At 41.7% G+C, this 20,815-nt stretch overlaps 1 protein-coding gene across 5 annotated transcripts in view; it reads right to left on the bottom strand.

The window, feature by feature from the left end:
- Positions 1 to 20,815, bottom strand: part of als2b (alsin Rho guanine nucleotide exchange factor ALS2 b) — a 95,379-nt gene that overhangs the window by 27,067 nt on the left and 47,497 nt on the right. For 3 of the 5 annotated variants that reach the window (XM_052016193.1, XM_052016201.1, XM_052016226.1), the window contains 2 exons: positions 14,153 to 14,317; positions 10,175 to 10,288 (listed from right to left, as the gene is read on the bottom strand). In XM_052016193.1, coding sequence (XP_051872153.1) covers positions 10,175 to 10,288; positions 14,153 to 14,317 — 279 coding nt within the window. The remainder of the gene's footprint in view (positions 1 to 10,174; positions 10,289 to 14,152; positions 14,318 to 20,815) is intronic. The other 2 variants (XM_052016210.1, XM_052016218.1) reach the window with 1 other exon arrangement.

Genomic DNA, 20,815 nt, shown 5'->3' with positions numbered 1-20,815 from the left:
CCATTTCTGTGTTTTGCTCCAAAACCCAATTAGCAGGGTTTCAATGAGAATAGTTCCAAGAGGAAAGAGAAGATGGAGATGGTTAGCAGGTTGCAAGAGTAGTTGTTAAGTGATTTTTTTTTGTGTGGGGGGAAGGAGGATGGAAGATTGATGGTGGCTTTGAAGAGAGAAGGACAGACTGAGGAGTGAAGCTGTAACCTCAGCTACCATGAACACCAAAGTGGCAACATAGGTGGAAGTAAAGAGACCAAGCACTGGATATCATGGAGGATACACAGCGAGGGCACATGAACAAATAGGAGAGGATTTTGAATGAGTTGCTGGCTCAGAGTTGGACTGATAGAAGGGAGGATTTGGGGCGAAATAGCAGAGGGATATGAACAGATGTAGTTTTAAATATCATTTTAATGACAAAAGAAATCCACAATATTCTCACACATTGTAGTTGGTAAGGGAGGAAAGTACAAGGAAGAGGAATTTAACAGTTGAACGGCAAAGCATGTTTTTGAATGTTATCTTGGTACAGAAAGTAGTTTTCGCAAAGGACCGCAAGATTCAAGATCATAGCTGCTAGTCATTAAGACCCATCTTTTAACTGTTCATCTAGATTTGATGGACAGCTAAAAGATGGGTCTTAATGATATGATATCCTTTACGATGGAAATTGCCTCAATAAATAATTTGCTGTGATCTTTATGTCTATGTTTATACCAAGTCCCATTCTCTCAATTACATCAGAAGCAGAATACATCTACAGAGCCACTCTGGCAAGCATTTAATAAAGTAATTCAACATTATTCATTAACACAATTCTCTAATAGAAGCTTTGCCTGTGTACCAAATATTACTGAGCCCAAATACTATATTGTGCCCCATGTATGCACACAAGACTAGCTCAGTTCTGATCTTACTTTGGCACCAATAATGATACTCCTCCTCCCTCTGTTGTTGTTTGAAGGTGAAGAGTATTGGTAGCCGTGGAATTGTTCCCCAGCAAGAGTCGTCTCCTTTACAGCTGTGTTGGGGAAAGCACTGAAACTCCTCCTGAAATTAATGCAATACTTCTATGCTTAAAGCCAAGAACTGTTGTTGTTATGGCACCAGATGAGTGTCCCTGTAATGGATCAATGGTGAGTGCTGGGTGCCTGGTTAAATAAGCTGTTACCCTCAAAGTACACCAATAGTTTCAAGCTTTCCCCACCATGGGATTAGCTTTTAAAACACATTAGTAGAAGGAGTGAACACTCAGCTATTCATGCCCACTCCACCACTTAGTTGCTTTCACTTCAGGGTCATTTTTCTGCACTAAAACCACATCTCTTGATTCCTTAATATTTATAAATCTACCAATCTCCATCTTAAATATTCTCAGTGACCAAGCATTCACAGCCCTTTTGGATAGGGAATTCTAAAGATCTGCTGCCCTCTGGCTGAATAAAAGGTTCTTTCCAACTTCATCCTGAATAACCAACCCCTCATTTTGAGACTATGACCCCTGGTTCAAGACAATTCTGCCAAGGGAAATACCAACTCCACATTAACCCTGACAAATCTCTTAATGATTTTGTTTCCAAGAGATCACATCTCATTTTTCTAAATTTGAAAGTCTAAGCCTCACCTGCTTAATCTCTTCTCAAAACAAAGGTGTCATTGCAGGAATCATTCTGGTGAACATTTGCTGCACTCCCTCCATTGAAAGTATACCCTTCCTTCAGTAGCAAAACCAGATCTTCACACAATAGTCTACATGTGGTCTCAATAGGGCTTTACATTATTGGAGCAAGACATTACCACTCTTCTCCTCAAATTCTCATACTGCTTTCCTTCCTAATTCCTCACTGTACCAGCATGTTCACTTTTAGTTATCCCTGTTCAAGAACAGCCAGGTCCTCTAACCACCACCACTTTTCATCTCTTACTATTTAAAAAAAGAATCTGGTTTCGTATTTCTACCACCAAAGTGGTAACCTCACATTTTGCTGAATTATATTCCATGTCCTTGATAAACACAAGAAATAAGGGAAAGCTATTTGAGACCCCTCACACCTGCTCTATGACTTAAGATCATGACTGATCTTTTACCTCAATAGCTCTTTTCTGTACTAACTCTATATCCCATTATTTCCCTGCTGTTTTAATTCTTCCTTGATTTCTATATTCTGCTTGATTTTCCATTTTTGTTTTAATTCAAGTTCTTCTCATGTCCATCTATGAAAATCATAGATCTCTCAAACAGTGAGCACAATGGCATCAGTCTTCTCCCGTTTCAGCCCCATTTTCTGAAATACAAGCTTTGTTTTAGTTTAATCTGTATTTTTACTTGGAGACTCCAGCTTTAGTGCTTTCTTTCACCCTTGTGGGAATGCTTCCAGTCAGCACACAAATTCTCTGCTTAGGTCTTCCATTGATCATTTTATCTGCCAAACTTGAGTTCCAATCTACCCAGGCTAGTTGCTTGATTAACTCATTGTACCTTTGATTTTTTGAAAAAACTAGACCAGATAATACTATGCTACCATTTCCCCAGGCACTAACTGAAATATGATCCACTTGATTCTCTGGGAGCAAAGTGAAGAATGTTTATAGCCCCAAGAGGAAGGAAAGAGCAAGTGATCATGAGCTCTCTTATGGTCATTTCAGGAATCTCTGCCTCTCACATTTTAACTTTGTTTTACTTAGTCTGTGTTAGGACAAGTGTTGTTTACTAGGCCCTAATATTTAAATCTGTTAGCTACTTGCAATTTTGTTTTTCTATCCAATTCACTCATCCACGGCACACACCAGGCAGCATACTGGCTCCTCTTCCACTCCAAACTGTCAGCCAGAGATTCCAGCTTTGATTCTTCAAGTGCATTCCTGTTTCCAGAGATGGAACAGTGTATTTGAGCAGTGCTATCATCCACCCTACCACCTCCTCTTATTCTTACCCCACTCCTTCTGAATGCATTGCACCAAGAATTTGAAGTCCCTTGTTTGAGATAGTACCATCAGTACAGTTGGCTAATACCCTCAAGGCAAATGATGCCAACAGGTCACTGATTTTGTACTGTAAAATTCCATTAATCTGGCACACTGGGGTCTTTGTGGTGCCAAACTAGATTTCCAAACTATTAGAACATTATTTGAATTAATATTCTAACACACTTTTAATTCATGTTTCTTGTAAGATGTTACACAGTAGAATAATATATTTTCCAGTGAACCAAGTTTCAAGGGAACACGGGAATTGGGGCTTCAATGATTAAGGGAGAGCAGGGACCCTCCTCTTCTTATGATTAACCCCAGTTCCCTCCCACAACCAAATTATTTAATCCCCACCACAAACCACTAGTTAAATTCCTGATGAGGACATGTTTTCAGGGCACCTTAGTGTGAGAATTCAACCGTTTGGGCCCAGCCCAGCGGAATGCAACTCACCTTGTGAGGGTCCCTCCTACCCCAGAACTGGTCCAAGAAGTTCAAGCCAGCTTTGCCTCCTACATCATCTCTCCAGCCACATAGAAACTTACATTCTTTTGCTGTCCCTTACATAAAAGATGCACCACTAGGAATAATCTAGATATTCGCACCTTTTGAAGTCATAGAATCTCAGCATTTTAGAGCATCATGTCTAATTTTTTTTGGGAGATGTGTCCAATTTAATCCCATGAATTATATCTCCACCACCCCCTCACCCCCCTACCCCATGTCCCTGCAGTTACCCTTCCAGGCTTAGATCTAACTTTTTTTTTTAATGAACTTATTGTGGAATTTGAAACATCCAACTTCTTACTTATTTGGTATCACATTGCATCTTCTCCCTGGAACCTCAACTCTTTTCCTTCCTACAACATTGATTCTAACATGGACCTTGATGATTCTTCCCTCCGCAGAAGGTTCTTCACCTGTTCATTATCATAGTTAACCCTGGCACCAATACATCCTTGATCAATGAATGTCCTGTTGTGTGACTATCAACTTCCCCCATCACCCTCCCTTGGGTCACAGACGTGCTCAAGTTCAGACCTCCACAGCACAAGCATCCTCACCAAAATTAGGATTGGAAACTAGCTTGCGACTGAAACTCCTGGAAAATTCCTCATTACTTCCCAAGGTGCCTGCTACTTATTATACTACCAAAATTTTGTTGCTGTGGTGTCGCCACCTTCTATGAAGTGAGAAACCAGGAAACTTTCAGTCAGCACACCAGCAGCTCCTGAAGCACGTGGGAGGCATTTCTAGTATGTAACTGCTCAGAATTTAAACAGTGGGTCACAAACATCATACTGCTTGCTTACTTACTTAGAACTCCTTTTACTTTCTCTTGTTTCCTACTTTTATCATTTCTGATTATTCCAAATCTCCATTTTAAAGCCTTCATTCAGTTTGCAATTCATTCGTCTAACCAGTTCAGCACTCTCTGTATACAGAGCTTTACAATATTTTACAACACTCTTGTAGCAAAAAAAAATCAGTTAGAAATTTTGAAGCCGTGTTTAAGCAGGCTCCATTTTTATCTACCTATCAAGGGAGATGCTTGCAAATCTATATTCTCAACAAGTTTTTTGTCCCCCCAAATAGTTTACACTCATGGCAGCCACAGGATAATAAACATCAGTAACCTATGGTCCAGGTGATTAACATTGCCCTGCAGTTTTCAGAGGTAGAAAGTTTAAATTTAAAGTTTGATTAAAAAAACTAACCTACCCAATACTTACTAGTGAATTCCCACTCTCACTGTCCCGGCTTTAAAGTCATCATTCAGGTTGCAATTCACTTCCCTCTGCACAAGACCTATTTGAGAGTTCTTGCACAACTTGACTGTGACCTTTTCTAACCTACAACAACTACATTTCAAAAATACTTCATCACGTATAAACTACACAAGTGCAACTCCATCTTCCATCCTCCATCCTTTGATCACACTCAAGTTACTGGACATGGGCTGGTAAGGACTAGCTTGGACATAAGTATTAACAAAATTGGTATATTAACATCAACTAGTCTAGAACATAAGGGAGTTGGGCAGAGCTTCCTTCTAGTTTCCAGGTCTTTAATTCACCTTAAGTTTCAAAAGCAAATACACTGGACAATAACATTAGTTCAAGATAAGCCTGCTTATCATGCATTTTCTAATGACTTGACAACAACATATTCATACACCAAAGACTAATATTTTTCCTGGATACAGCACAGGCATCCTCTCCAGATACAGGATATCAGCTCCTATCACTGGATACAGTTCATGGTCATTGCTACCTCGTGCAGCCTATCAGAGGGTGGATATTCATATTATTATAACTTAAGACTTCTTCACATTTGATCATTCTATTCTATTTTAGGAAGGTTACAGCTTGGGATAGCCTGATGACCAATTTGAGTCTACATGAGAATGGGTAGATTTTAACCCTTTGTCTGTTTCATGCATAGAGTTGCTGCTGACAGTGGAATGAGTGAACTGGGGCAGACTACCAAAACAATTATAGGAGGAGGGGTGTTACAAGAGAATCTTGTTGAGAAATGGATGTGTGCTGCCACTCCTCTTTACCTGGTGTGGTGACAGAGTGGGTCAGAACTCTATCAGGGATCACAACCATGTTCGGGATCCCAATTGGCATCACCTGACATTGCAGAGGAACTTTACTCACATCAAAATCAACCACAATGAATTCAGCAACCAGGAGACAATGCAATGTCCTGAACTCTCCTCCCCCTCATTCAATCTTTGGGAAGTACTGTACATTTTAAAAACTCAAACCAGTTTCAGGGAATAATCACGATTAAGTATGGCTGAGTGATTCACTTTGTGATCTGGAACACAAAGGATGTAATGAAGGCACAGCATGCCAAGTCTAGTTTAACAACATTACAAAAATAGAATCCTTCAAAAAAAGTGACAATTATAGGCAGGGGAAATAGGTTGGAAGTGGTTAGCTACAAAGGCCAGTGTGGATGCACAGCGTGACAACATTGTTACGTGTATTGTCAGTCAAGTGGTAACAATCTTCAACATGAAATGCAAATGCTAATTTCAAGGGCCAACACAGTCGGTAGCAACTTCAGAGTACGAAGACTGTGGATTCAAGTCTACTCCAGCACTCCCTCAGTAATGCACCATCCTGTTCCCAGAATAGATGCCATGCCACGATGGAGGGGCTTGCATGTTTAAATGATCAAGAGAGAGGGATCATCTGGAGCCAATGCTTCTGGTGGAGTCTCTAGAATAATCCAAGATTACAGAGAATAATCCAAAAAGTGCTCACTGAAGGAAGAGACTGAGAAAGGCTGTGACCCAAACAGTTGTGAAGACAAGTGCAATGTCGGTGGCCCCAGTCACCCTGGTCTGCTATGCCACCGAACAAGATTGTGCGGATCGAACTGTGAGCTGGCATTCCCGCACTGTGAAACTTGCGCAGGCTTCTGTCATATCCAAAAAGTCCTGCAGCAATGAAGGATCAATGAGGGGTTCAGGGCTGTGATATCTGGAGGCTCCTAGCCAAAAATCAGTATGAAGGCAGGTGTGATGGCTCTTGGGCATCAATTTAATTATGATTCCCCAGTAATTTCCTCAGGAGCTGTATCTGCAACTGAGTGGTCCTCTTCAAGATGCCCTCTGCTTAAGGCACCATTTTTCAGGTCCTTCCTCACCTGGGGCGAGCAGAGACTATCCTACCTCTCCTGGTTGGGAAAGAGCACCCAGCAGCATCATTACTACAGTCGTCAAAACACAGAAAAGCTAAACTTCAGGACTCGGAGTGTCACAGTCTTGGCCTGATTTCCCTTTCCAGAAGATGTACCGTCCATGGACCTCCTTCCAACAGCCATTCCTGGCACACTGAGTTTTGCTGAAATGTCAATGTTATTCTCACCAGCTCCTGGGCCACAATGGCAGTTTGTCTTTCTGGTTGATCATTCTTCAGGTTGTCAGAGAGCACTCACATACTCCAGAATCTGTGACCACCATGACAAATCCAAAAGGAGGGACAAATCCAATTTCCACCCTGGCCATCAGGGTCAAGATCCTGGTCTTCATCCTTCTTAGCCACCTTTGTTCCATTGGTGAGAAACCCAGTTCAGCTCCATCCATCCTGGGCTACTGGTCTACCATTGCCAGGCAAATCCAAGAAAATTATCTGGAATTATGTCAAGGATTGTTCTTCATCTTCAGTGATCCTAACCAAGGCATTTGACTCAAACTTTGTGGACTGCCCCCCCAGAACACAGCATCAGGGCCCTGATATTTCTGCACAATGATATCAAGATCCAAAATTGACACCTTCCACAACTGGACTTGGTCAAACAAGACAAGATTATCCCCACTGTGTTCAACGACTATCATCATCCTCCTGAACAGAGATGATCCACCTGACTTCAGCCTCTAGCATTAACTGGATGGGAAACAAAATCATTGTTAGGATTAAAAGTCACTCAGGACATCCACAATGTCACCAACTGCACAGGATCTGCAAGTGATATTAATTCTCTTCCACATTTCTAATTATGACTTGGCCCATCATTGGCGAGATGCTCTCCAGCAACCTCCCCCATGCCGGTTGAACATTGCTCTTCAGCAAAACCTGGACCATTTACTAGCACCAGATTAAAGACCCTTGAGAGCTTCCACTTGGTGCTTAAATCTAATCCTGGGGATCAAACAGGAGGATTTCTGGATGAATGAGGTTGTCCTCCATGAATCCACGTCCACCAACATCCAAGCCTTGCTCTGGGGGTAATGCTCCAATGGATAAACATAGAACAATTACAGCACAATTCAGGCCCTTCGGATCACAAAGCTGTGCCAAACATGTCCCTACCCTAGAAATTACTAGGCTTACCCATAGCCCTCTATTTTTCTCAGCTCCATGTACCTATCTAACAGTCTCTTGAAAGACCCTATTGTATCCTCCTCCACCACCACTGCCAGCAGCCCATTCCACACACTCACCACTCTGAGTAAAAAACTTACCCGACATCTCCTCTATATCTACTCCCCAGCACCCTAAACCTATGTCCTCTTGTGGCCACCATTTCAGCCCTGGGGAAAAGCCTGACTATCTACCCTATCAATACCTCTCATCATCTTATACACCTCTATCAGGCCCCCCCCATCCTTCGTCACTCCAAGGAGAAAAGGCAGAGTTCCTTCAACCTACTTTCATAAGGCATGCTCCGCATTCCAGGGAGCATCCTTGTAAATCTCCTCTGCACCCTTTCTATGGCTTCCACATCCTTCCTGTAGTGAGGCGACCAGAACTGAGCAAAGTACTCCAAGTGGGGTCTGACCAGGGACCTATATAGCTGCAACAATACCCCTCTGCTCCTAAATTCAATTCACCGCTTGATGAAGGACAATACTCCATATGCCTTCTTAACCACAGAGTCAACCTATGCAGCCGCTTTGAGCGTCCTATGGACTCGGACCCCAAGATCCCTCTGATCCTCCACACTGCCAAGAGTCCTACCATTAAGACTATATTCTGCCATCATATTTGACCTACCAAAATGAACCACTTCACACTTATCTGGGTTGAACTCCATCTGCCACTTCTCAGCCCAGCTCTGCATCCTATCTCTGTCCTTCTGTAACCTCTGACAGCCCTCCAAACTATCCACAACACCCCCAACCTGTGTCATCCGCAAAATTACTAACACACCCCTCCACTTCCTCATCCAAATCACAAAGAGCAAGGGTCTCAGTACAGATCCCTGAGGTACATCACTGGTCATTGACCTCCACACAGAATACAACCCTTCAACAACCACTGTTTGCCTCCTATGGGCCAGCCAGTTCTGAATCCACACTGCAATGCCCCCTTGGATCCCATGCCTCCTTACTTTCTCAATAAGCCTTGCATGGGGTACCTTATCAAACGCTTTGCTGAAATCAATATACACTACATCTACTGCTCTCCCTTCATCGATGTGTTTAGTCACATCCTCAAAAAATTCAATCAGGCTCGTAAGGCAGGACCTGCCCTTGATAAATCCCTGTGCTCAGATGCCCCCAACACCCAGGTTCTCTTTTCCAGCTCTTGAATGGCCAACAGTTAAGAGGCAGCTAATAAAAACATTAAAGATATGCTCAAGGTCCCCTCAAGCAGAGGTACCAACACCAATAACAGGGAGAGCAATCTGCTAATTGATTAGTGTCCATCAAAACATTTATTATTGAGGCCCAATGACTCAATGCAGAGGTGGAATAGTTGCAATGGAGAAAGGGGATTATTGAGGCTGCAAAACCCATCTCCACAAGCAATTACTGCCAAAGAATGAATGCATCCTGAGCTAGGCTCCTCAATTGTCCAAAGACCCACTAAGCCTGACAAACCTCTTCCACCATTCTGAGAACTGCAAGACCTGAAGTGCTTTTTTTTTGGACTGATACTATACCCAAGTTTTGTCAGCTCTGTGGTTAGGAAATTCTTGGTAACTGTCTGAAAGCAGATCAAAGGAGTGGAGTTCCCACACATCCTGGCTTGAATTATCAACATCACTAAAACAGAATATACTGTAATTAACACACTGCTGGGAATTTGCAATGTTCCATGCCCTACAAAATTACTGCAAAAACTTCATTGTTTAAAAGCAACTTTGTGACATTATAAAAGGCACCATGAAAATGCACCTCCCTCCTACAGTTATATACTGGGGATAATGGCTCTCCTCATTGAGGCAGTGAGCCAGGAGAGGAAAACACCAAGTTTGATTCCTTGATCTGCAATAATAGTCAGTCCATTTCAAACAGGCTGCCATTGGAGAACTTTTAATTAGCCCATCACTCATGTGAAGAGTATAACTGGTCATGGATTCCATTTCTAATTTATTACGCCTAGCTGTGATATTCTGAATGATTGAATGGAAGGCTCACATTCACTTCTGAACCTAGAGTAGTAAGATGGTGGCTCTGGCAAGGGACAGCATATTTAACCCATCAGTGGGAATGGAAATGGGGTGGACTGTTGCCGCGGTCGATGTGAATGGAATTGGCTGGGTTCAAGTCTGCATTGAGTACCTGAGGCTCTGGATATACATGTAACAGCATCTGTCTCATAGTGTGAAGAGTCAGGCCCTGTAGCTTTAGTTTTTCAGCCAGGACAAGCTGTTGGATGGGATGCCATGCAGGGGTGAGGTGTTCCATGCATGGGGGGGGGGGGGGGGGGGAAAAAGGGTAAAAGTGCATCATGGCTGGGCTCACCCTGTGCCTCCCACTGGCTGGTCACGGAGCTGCACTGATGATGGCACCCGAGATGTCCATGGCCAGGACCATCCCACCCTCCTGGCGGAAGCAGGACATGTGATGGCAGGTGTCCTGCAAGGGGACAAGAATAGTCAGAAAATTGGGCTGGAAATAAAACACAAAGAACGAATTCCCTCCATATCAATGAGTTCTCACCCCTCTAGCCTGCATCTTGATTTTGGAGGGGGGAAAAGAAAAGGAGGGAGGGAGGGAAGGGCTGTGGTGTGTGATGCAGGGTACAACCCCACTGGTATCAATTTCCATCCATCTCTCATCCCAGGAAAGCTGTTCTCCTGCAAGCTAGATCCTTTCCACACTGAATGCAGTAAAACACACAGTAATCAGGAGCAGTTTTCTTCACCATCCCTGCATACCAACACAGACCTTTCCATCAAAACCACTGATGCCTCATAGATCAGAAATAAAATAAGGGTCCTTGCCCCAAGACAGACTTTTATGGCAAACTTGTGACTTTATGCATTAGGGCTCTGGAACACTTTTGCCACTTCAAACACTCTTAGCTATTCTGCAGTGACCAATTTTAGTGCAGATGCTGGAAGAGTCCAGTCAGAAGCAAGGGACAATGGACATTGTTGGGGCAGCTGAGTTTTACAGGCTTCATATGACCTGCATGGGACCAACTGCATTGAACAAGCATGCCAAGAGGACAGAGGAGATGCAGAGGTAGCTTGGGAGTTGGCAATATTGCCACGGGAAAGCAGCAAGAGCAAGGCCAATAATTGGAGCAATAGCTACAGTTGCTGGAGGGACAAAGGAAAGCTTTAAGGAGCTGTGCAAATCTCTAGGTTATGAAAGAGTTGGTCAAAAGGACAAATGCAAACTCCCCATTATACAGTGGACATAGTCACATTGAGCAGTTCAGTGTAGCATGAAAATAAATCAAGGGACACAAGGATTAATTCACTACAAGTTTTTGAAAACTTTGTAGGTGGGGTTGGAAAACTTCCTCAAAGAAAACAAAAACCAAAGGGATAGGAATGCAAATCATTCAATTGTCTAAGGTGTTGGAATGGAGAGATGCAGAGAGACTCATTTGCTGAAGGAAGAGGATGAATCGATCCAATTTGTGGTTTGTGTCCAAGCTCCTTATTTACATGTAAAAAATTGGATATTTCTGAATGGACTTCACATAATTAGGTTTCTGTTTTTCCATAGTGAAAAACTTCTACACAATCCCAACAGTTTTGTGAAGTTGATGGATCAGATGATTTGTACTCAGTTTGGAGACTCAGTGAATCACTGGCCCAAAGACCATCATACATCCCTTTCTGAAAATTCAGGAGGCATTAAGTACAATCACATAATGTAGATATCCAGAGCTGTACAAACACCAACTCTGATGACACTCTTCACAGATACCAGTCTGACATGTGCACTGCTGCTGAACACACATTCAAGATGCCCAACTCTTTTGCTCAGTGGTTTCACTTTTACCATGAGGTCAGAAGGTCAAAGGTTCAAGTTTTACTTCAGAAACTTTTAGTGTATAATTATGGCAGACAGTTCAGTGCAGTTCTAAGAGAGCAATACTGAACTGTCAAAAGGTTATAGTCCATTTTCTTAGGTGGACATAAAAGATCTCATGGCACTATTCAAAACAGAGCAGTAGAGTTCTCTTTGGTTTACTGGTGAATATTTCCTTTTAACACTGGAACAGGTGATCAGTTCATTGTCACATTCTTGTTTTTTGAGTGATAGTCACATGTAAATTACCTGCTGTGACCTCTACATCAAAAAAAGTGTCACATTTCAGAAGTATTTAATTGTTTCAAATTGGAGAGCACGATAGGATGTCTTGTGGTTGTAAAACACTGCCTAATTGTTGGAAATAAATTCATTAGAGGTCTTCAAAAAGAAGTGGATAAGCAGCTGAAAATAACAACTTGGGGATATGAAGAAATAACGTGAGATAGTGGATTACTTTTCAAAACTGACACTGATTCAATAGGCCAAATGCCCTCCATCCTTTCACATTATTACACTTCAGAGTATGTAACTGGCTGTTAAATACTTGGTAACCTCTAGAATGTCCACAAAAAACTGCCAATAAATTTAATTTTTTTTTGCAGTATTTTTAACTAAATTGCAAACAAACTCTTCCAGAAAGGAAGGGATAATAAATGAATTAAGTAAATGGAATATTGTCCATATGGAAACTCCATTGTCCTGTGTAAACTGTTAATCTACACCATTTTCCCAGAAATCCAATGCACTCTATAGGGCACACTGGATGGTGTTAATGTGTTGGAACTGACCCACCACATCAGAATTTACTGTAACCCACTGCATGTACAAAAATGTCCTACTTGTCTTCCCCTCCCAAGTCTGGGCTTAGAAGTCAGACAGTCTCATTTGGGCTTGTAGCTGAGTTTTGGGGTGATGGGGCCCACTGGTTTTGGAACTTATTTATTGGTGGCAATGCATTCCACAGAATAGGGTAAAGGGATGATGGGATTAGGATTGGGAAAATATTCAAGAAAGGGATTAGGGGCAGTTGGCTCAACATGTTATAGAGAGAGAGGCAGCGGAGAGAGAAATTGTAGCCTTTGTTGAGGCAGGTGGTGTTTGAAAGACCAGAGTAGTGCACAGCAGATGAAGAGTTTGCTGAACTGAAGGGCTTTAAGGATTGAGGTATTTACTTGCTGGCAGCAACTCCCTGTCCAGCACTGCAGGATCGAGATCACATTGTTCCAGGAGTATCCCAAGAGGGGCATCTGGTCCAGATTGCCTTGCAATGTTCCAAAAGGTGCATTGCATCCAGAACAGCATGATCACTTGTGTCCCCAACACCAAAATCAAATGGGGATGAAAAGGCAACTCAAGAAATTAAGTACCCAGGCCAAATTTCACAATCAGTGCAACTTGGTCACAAATACAGTTTATTCTGGGTTCAGTCAACTTTCTATGAAATGGCACTGAAAAAATTCCCAGGGCTAATCAATCCAATTGCCAGGCAAGTGCAAGAAACTATGTATAGTGGCAGTAATGGGATGCTTGTGTTGTAGCTGACTACAGTAACATCATTTGGTCATTATTACATTGCTGCTCTAAGGAGCAAGCTTGCACAAGTTGGCAGCTGCATACCCTGCAGTTCAAAACACCAAGTAATATTTCTTTGGCTAAAAAGCACTTCGGGATGTTCTCAAAGGGATGTGAATGATGCTATGTAACTGGATGTCTATCACTTCCAAAACCCACCTCTGTGGCTGAGCTTTTTGTCATTTTTCAAACCATCTCCTTTGGCTTGACGTCCATTTGTTTGGTCTGATTTTATTCATGAAGCAGCAAGTCATATTTTGCAACATTAATAACATTACATTAAAGCCAATGGTTGTCGAGGCTCCACAGCACAGACTGGTAAAGTGTTTTTTTTAAGGGCAAATGGTTGGACAGCAGGAAGAAGCAGGGTGTTTGAATTAGTTTGAAGAGAATCCAGCTGGCAATAGAAGAATGGATTATGATTAATCTTGTGGAAGACTCCAGCTGAATACTTGAAGGTAGCTGGTTTGAACAGATCTAGGGTAAAAATGATGAAGTGGATCTAACTGAACAGCCAGAGACCTGAAAAGGAAGATTTTATTTGTCTCAGAAGCAAGATTCTTTTCAATTGGTTCCAGGACTCCACTCAACTCTGGGTTCATTTAGATCTGCTGCCTCCAGTAGGTAACAAAATCTGCCTCTTCACCTTTTCAACACTGCCATCATTGGAATGTCAAACATTAGAGCTATCAACAATTTTTTTTGTGCTATTTCCAAAAAGGCACAGAAGAAATGGCACAGTTCAGAACTCCATTTGCAAATTAGACAGAAGAGCATACAAAACAGAGACAGAATCCAGACTTTTTTCCCCATAAATTATATGCTGTCCTTCGACTCCAACAGAAGGATTTCATGTTGCAAAAAAAAATCCATTACCTCGTGATATCATCAAATACGCCATAGCCCATTTTTTTGTCTTGTGCCCACTGGCCAATGAACATGCTGGGACAGGATGATGTCAGCTTTCCACTTCGGAGCAAGCCATGCCCATGACGCATGTTATCTTGAAAACTGCCCTCATACACCTCTCCTGTGGCATACCTGTGAGTATAGAATATACAGAAAGTAGAGGCTATACATTTTTAATTCATAGTCTGCTCTGTGTTTAAGATGGCCACTGATCTCCTTAAGATGGCCGCTGGGCCTCCTTCAGCTAGAGCATGGGAAACTCTTAGTGCGGGAAATGTAGCTCATTAAAGAAAGTTACCCATTCTTAGGGAGACACTTTTGATTTATTGTAGCTCATTAAACAGATGGTTATCCCATTCCTAGGAAGACACTGTTGATCTATTGTGTAGCTAATGGTTGTTGTGGCTAGTGCGACTAATGATTTTGTAGCAGTTCTGTAGCTGATAGTTTTCATAACTGATAAGCCAGGTGCAAGCGAGTCTTAGAACTCATAAGTAATAGAGACACATTGTAATGTTTTATACCTGTTAGCCTTATAGCGAATAAGCTTAGTATTGTTTTATAACTGATAGTTCTGTAGACTAGTACCAGTACTCCCAATGGCCATAAATAATTGGGACACCCTGCAATTGAGTCAGGAAATGACTGTGACAAAAGACAAATGGTTGTGAGCCAGGAGACAACTGTAAAAGGAGGCAAATGGTGAAGGATGAAACTGTGAAGATAAGCGAGGACATGATGGATTGTAACAACGTAATGAGCTATGAAAAAAGGTATAAAAAGAGGCCCGTGAGCTTTGCTCAGGGGCAGTCAGAGGCCAGTAGTCAGAGGGTGTCTGGTATCTGACTGTCTGGCTGTCACAACTTTTGTTTGCAAATAAGGGTTTAATTCTTGAGTAATCTTCTGCTTCTCCTGGTCATCTATTTATTGCGGGCAACCACGACATGAGGAAAGAGTGGGGGAATTGGGGAGGATGGGGTGTGAGGTCAAAGAGCCAGGAAGATGATCAGAGATAACTAATTATTAATAAAGTCACCACAGAAAAGCAGTCATGGACATGAGTAAAACATCATGCTTGGTATCAGACAGTCACCCATTTCTGGATCTTACAGGCCTTGATTCTGTTTGGGATCTTCTTTGAAAATGTTGATTGCAGCAGGTGAACATGATTTTTGTTTTAAAAGTTTATGACCAAATGGATTCATTTTCACTATGAACACTGACAAAAGATCAGTACTCCAGGGTAGATGGACCAAGGAACTTCCACTGTTCCAAGTCAGTATAGCAGGAATATACCATTCAGCTCAAATCTATACCACATTTATTCCGTCCACAGCTGATCTGCACCTGATCTTCATCTCTTGCTGCCTACTAAAGATCTGTCCAATTGTATTATAACAACATTTATTTTTATTAAAGAACTTACAGTCTTTTGGTGGAAGTATCATCCCAAACCCTGGCCACCCATTTCAATTTCTCTGCTCAATTCACAGATGTCAGTGGCAATGTTGCAGTTAAACATTTTCAACTAGAGTACAGGAGAATACTTAAAAAGAAAAATTAGGTGGGCAAAAAGGGAGCCATGAAATATCATTAGCAGACAAGATTAAGAATATGTATTATCAGGAACAAAAGGGTAACCAGGGAAAGAACAGGTTCCCTTGGAGACTAGAGGGGCCATCTGCATGTGGAGCCAGGAGATGTGGGCAAGGTTGTAAATGAAAATTAAAACAGAAAATGCTGGAAATACTTAACAGGTCAAGTCACATCTGTGGGAAGAGAAACAATGTTAAGGTTTCAGGTCAAAGTTTCTTCATCAGAACCAAGGAAAGAAAAGCTCAAATGAATACCTCTCATTTGTATTCACCAAGGAGAAAGATGTGGGAGATGGAGAATTCAGGGAGAGGGACTGTGATATTCTGGAGTATGTTAGCATTGAGGTGGTGGAGGTACTAGATGTCATGCAGCATTTAGTGTTTCCACCTTCTTAATGCTAACATGCTCCAAACCCCCAAAGCCTGATAAATTGTATCCCCAGGTTGCTATGGGAGGTAAGAGAGGAAATTGCTAGGGCCCTGAGAGATTTTTGCACCTTCATTAGCCACAGGCGAGGTGCCAGATGACTGGAAGATAACAAGAAGGGCAGCAGGAAACTGCAGGGCAGCAAGTCTTACATCAAATGGTAGGGAAGCTATTAGAAAAAGTTATAAAGGACAGGATTTATCTACACTTGGAAAGGCAGGGTTAGATTAGGGCTAGTCAGCATATCTTTGTTCATGGGAAATCTTCTCAGTAATTTGATAGAATTTTCTTTGAAGAGATAATCAAGCACGTTGATGAGTGCAGTATGGTAAATGTCATTTACATGGACTTTAGCAAGACCTTCGACAAAGTTCGACATGCCAAGCTGATCCAAAAGGTTGGAACCATGGGATCCTGGGCAAGCTGGTAGAGTATATCCAAAACTGGCTTATTATTAGGAGGAAGAGAGTTGCTTCTCATTGGAAGTCTGATCAGTGGTGTTCCACAAGGATTGGCGTTGGGACCTTTGATGTTGTGATATATACACATGACTTGGATGTGAATGTAGGTATGAATAGTAAATTTGCAATTCACAAGAAATTTGGTGTTGTAGAAAGCAACAGGGGTCATCCAAGGTTACAGCAGGATGTAGATCAGCTGGAAAGTTGGGGAGAGATGGCAACTGGAATTTAATCCTGACAAGTGCAAGATGGTGCATTTTGGGAGGGCAAACAAGGATAGGACATATATAGCAAATGGCAGGGTCTTAGGGAGTGCTGATGAACAGAGGGACCTTGGAGTACATGTCCCTGAAAGTGGTAGCACAGGTAGAGAGGGTAGCAAAGGCAGAATATGGGACACTTGCCAACATCAGCCATGGCAATAAAATATAAGGGCTGGAAACTCATGTTACCATTATATATGTTGATTTACCCATACCTAAAGTATTTTGTGAAGTTCTGATCACCACACTTTCAGAAGAACATTATTGTGCTGGAGAGGATGTGGAGGAGATTCATTGGGACGTTTCCTGGATTGGAGCATTTTAGTTATGTACATGGAGAGATCAGATCCCTCGAGCAGGAGAGGCTGAGGTATACAAAATTTTGAGGGGCATAGATAGTAAGAAGCTTTCCCCCCCATAGTTGGGGTGTCCAAGGCGAGAGGGCATAGGTTTAAGGTGAGAGCTAAGAGGGGATCTGTGGGGGAAATCTAGATCACACTGAAAGGAGGAGTGATGGGGGCAAATACTCTCAATACATTTAAGCATTGAGACAAGTACTTGAATCGCCAAGGCACAGAAGGCTACAAATCTAACATGGGTAAACAGGATTAGTATAGGATGGCACAGTAGCATAGCAGTTAGTCTAACACTATTAGAGCCAACGATCAGGGTTCAATTCTTGCTGCTCTCTGTAAGGAGTTTGTACGTTCTCCCTGCAGGTTTCCTCCCACATTCCAAAGACATACAGGTTAGTAGGTTAATGTGGGTATAATTGGGTGATGCGGGCTCATTGGGCCAGAAGGGCCTGTTACCGTGCTGTACAAATAAAAAGTTAGAGTGGATAGGTACAATGGTTGGCACAGATGCAAAGGGCCTGTTTCTGTGCAGTACCACTATTTTTCCCAATCTCACTATTTAAGAAAATACTCCATCTTTCTATTTTTGATGACTTCATTTTTTCCCCTCCACATTCCATCTGCCTTGTGCCCACACATTCACTTAACCTGTCACTAGCCCTGAAGCCTGTCTCCATCCATCCTACTCACACTGTGACCCAGCTTCATATCATCAGCAAATACTGACTGAGAATATTTGCTCCCCTCATCCAAACCATTGATATAGATTGTGAACAGCTGGGGCCCCTGGTTCTGATCCCCACTAGTTGCAGCTTCTCATCTCAAAAATAACCTGTTTAATCCTACATTCTGTTTTATCAGACAAGTAATCCTTAGACTATACCTGTATATTCTCAATCCCACATCTCTAATTTTGTTATATACTGTACTTTGTGTGCAACACCTTAAAGGTTTTCTTAAAGTTCACATACCGCACATGACATCCACTGGCTTGTCTCCATCTATCCTGCTAGTTGCAATCTCAAAATAAAACTCCAATAATCTGTCAAACAAGACTTCACTTTCATAAATATCCATGCCGACTCTGCCCAATCCTGTTACGTCCTCTTACCACTCCTTAAATTATAGATTCTGATATTTTCCTATTACAGATGCAAGGTTAACTGGTCCAATTTTCTCATCTTCCCTGTTCTAGACTGGAATTTTAGAAGATAATAGCCAATATTTCCACTCTGCCCAAGGCCACCTTTTTTCAGTCCTTGTGGTGCAGGTCACTCAGCCTTGAGGATTTAAAAACTGACTTCCAAATCCACTAATTTCTCCAATACTATTTTTGTTTCTAAAGATGATTTTTCTGGCTCCTCATTTACCCTAGGCTTGCTGTTTCCAAAAGTTATTTTGTATCTTCTATGAAGACGGATGCAAAACATTTATCTTCCCTGCTGTTTCCTTATTGCCTAATATAGTTTTATGCTGTCTCAATCTGCAAGGGACCCAAATTAATTTATACTATCTATAGAAGCTTTCAGTCTGATTTTATGTTCTTGCTAGATTATTCTTCTATTTCACCTTCCCAGCCCTCCTTTGCCAAATTCTGAAATTTTCCAAAACCTCTAGCTTATTGCACCCTTCAGCAATTTCTTTTCATCTAAAACTGTCTTACTTTTCTTGATAGTCACTGTTATACCATTTTCCCCCCCTACTGGATTTTCATGCCTCAAGGTATACATGTATTATTTCTCTAAATGTCAGCTATTGATCATCTACTGTTATATTTTAAGTTTCCCAAATCACATCTCATGTCATTGTAGCTCCTTTAGATTTATGACTCAGGTTTTTGGAATCGAGCAGAGTCATTTGCAAACTTAATAAAAAAGTCTATCCTCTTCCCTAAAAGACCTTCAACTGGATAATTAACCCTTTCCCCATTGCACATATCTGTAATCTCAAGTAGCCTGCTCTCTGGTTTGTTCAACAGAATGATCCAGAAAGCCATCTCAGGCACTTCATGAATTCATTCTTCACTTTATTATTGCCAAATTTGGTTTGCGTAGGATTTAAGACTTCCCCCATAATCATTTAATTACTCTTGTATGCATCTCTATTTTTTTTTATGAACATGTGCCTTAGACTACTAGTAACATTTGAGGGCTCCAAACAATGTTTGTCAAACCTTGCTCTTTCCCAGTTCCAACTTCTTAACTTTGAGCCAAGTCCCTTCCTCTCCATTTGCTCCATCCCATCCTTTATTACCAGGGCTGACCATTCTCTGCTTGTCTGGCTCTGATAAAAAAAATGAGCATTCTATAATACTTAAACCCCAAATTTGTTAACTTTTCATCCACACCTCTTTTGACTATTAGATCTGACCCATTTAGTTCTGTTTGCATTGTCAATCTTGTCACAAATTCTTCATACACTCAGATATGGAGCCTTCAATTTTGTCTTCTTACCATTTTTCCCCTGCTGTTCTGACCAAGATATAATCTGATGTTTGTATGCTCTGTCCCTGACTCTCATTGGTTATCATTATTCATTTCACTACTCTGCATTATTGCATAGTCTTTCCTCTTCAACCTTCTAAATTTTACCTCCCCAGACCTCCCCTCCCAGTGCTTAGTTTAAAGCCACAGTTACACAGTCACTGGTTATAGCCCAACCCAGGTGAAGCCTATCCCAGCAAAATAGCTCTTTTCTCCCCCCATGCCTGGCATAGGTGACACACAAGTTGGAACACATTTCTCCCACACCAAATTTTAAGCCAAAAATTCAATCAATTTACTGACCCATTACCTTGGGTAGAAATCCAGAAATTATAACCTTCTTAATTTGGACCCTAGTTGTTCAAATGTTTTTAGTAGAACCTCCCTCGTCCAAGCTGTGTCATTGGCTCCTACATGGATCTTGACAATTACATCTTCCCCTTCCCACCCTGGTATCAAACAGGCAACACAGCCTTTGGCAAACACACATTGATGTTATTATCTGCAGCAGTGTATTTTACCACATGGTACCCTATCACTATGATATTCCTAGTCACATTTTGCATGATTCCCTGGTACCATGGTGCTGTTCATCCTTCCTGCAGTCTCTGCTCTCACCCATACTGCCTGTAAGAATTTTGTACTGTTGGACAAGTGCAAGGCTGAAGTTGCCCTGGATCCCTACACCTGGCTCACTTGTAATCACACCAACTTATCCCTCTACAAACCAATGCTGCTGCACATAGTCTAATGGATGTGACTGCCTCTTAGAACATCGTATCCAGATAACTCTGCTCATCTGATGCTTTGCAATATCTGAATCTCAGGCTTACTTATGCCCAATTACTGCAGATGTGGTCACATCCAATCTCAGTGGTTTCCCACCAGTTCCTGTGTTACAGATGCAACACCCATCTTAAATTTCATTAGTAATTAAGTTATTAACAGTTTTTTTTAAATATTTGTTAACTATAATAACTGAAGGCACCAAAAAAAAACTCCTGAAGCATGGAGGTGGGGTGTTACTTCTCTGTCCCCCACCAGG

This window comes from Pristis pectinata, chromosome 1, assembly GCF_009764475.1.
Source record: "Pristis pectinata isolate sPriPec2 chromosome 1, sPriPec2.1.pri, whole genome shotgun sequence".
Lineage (NCBI taxonomy): Eukaryota > Metazoa > Chordata > Chondrichthyes > Rhinopristiformes > Pristidae > Pristis > Pristis pectinata.
Note: the sequence above shows the minus strand (reverse complement) of the source record. Positions and strands in the feature narration are given on the sequence as shown.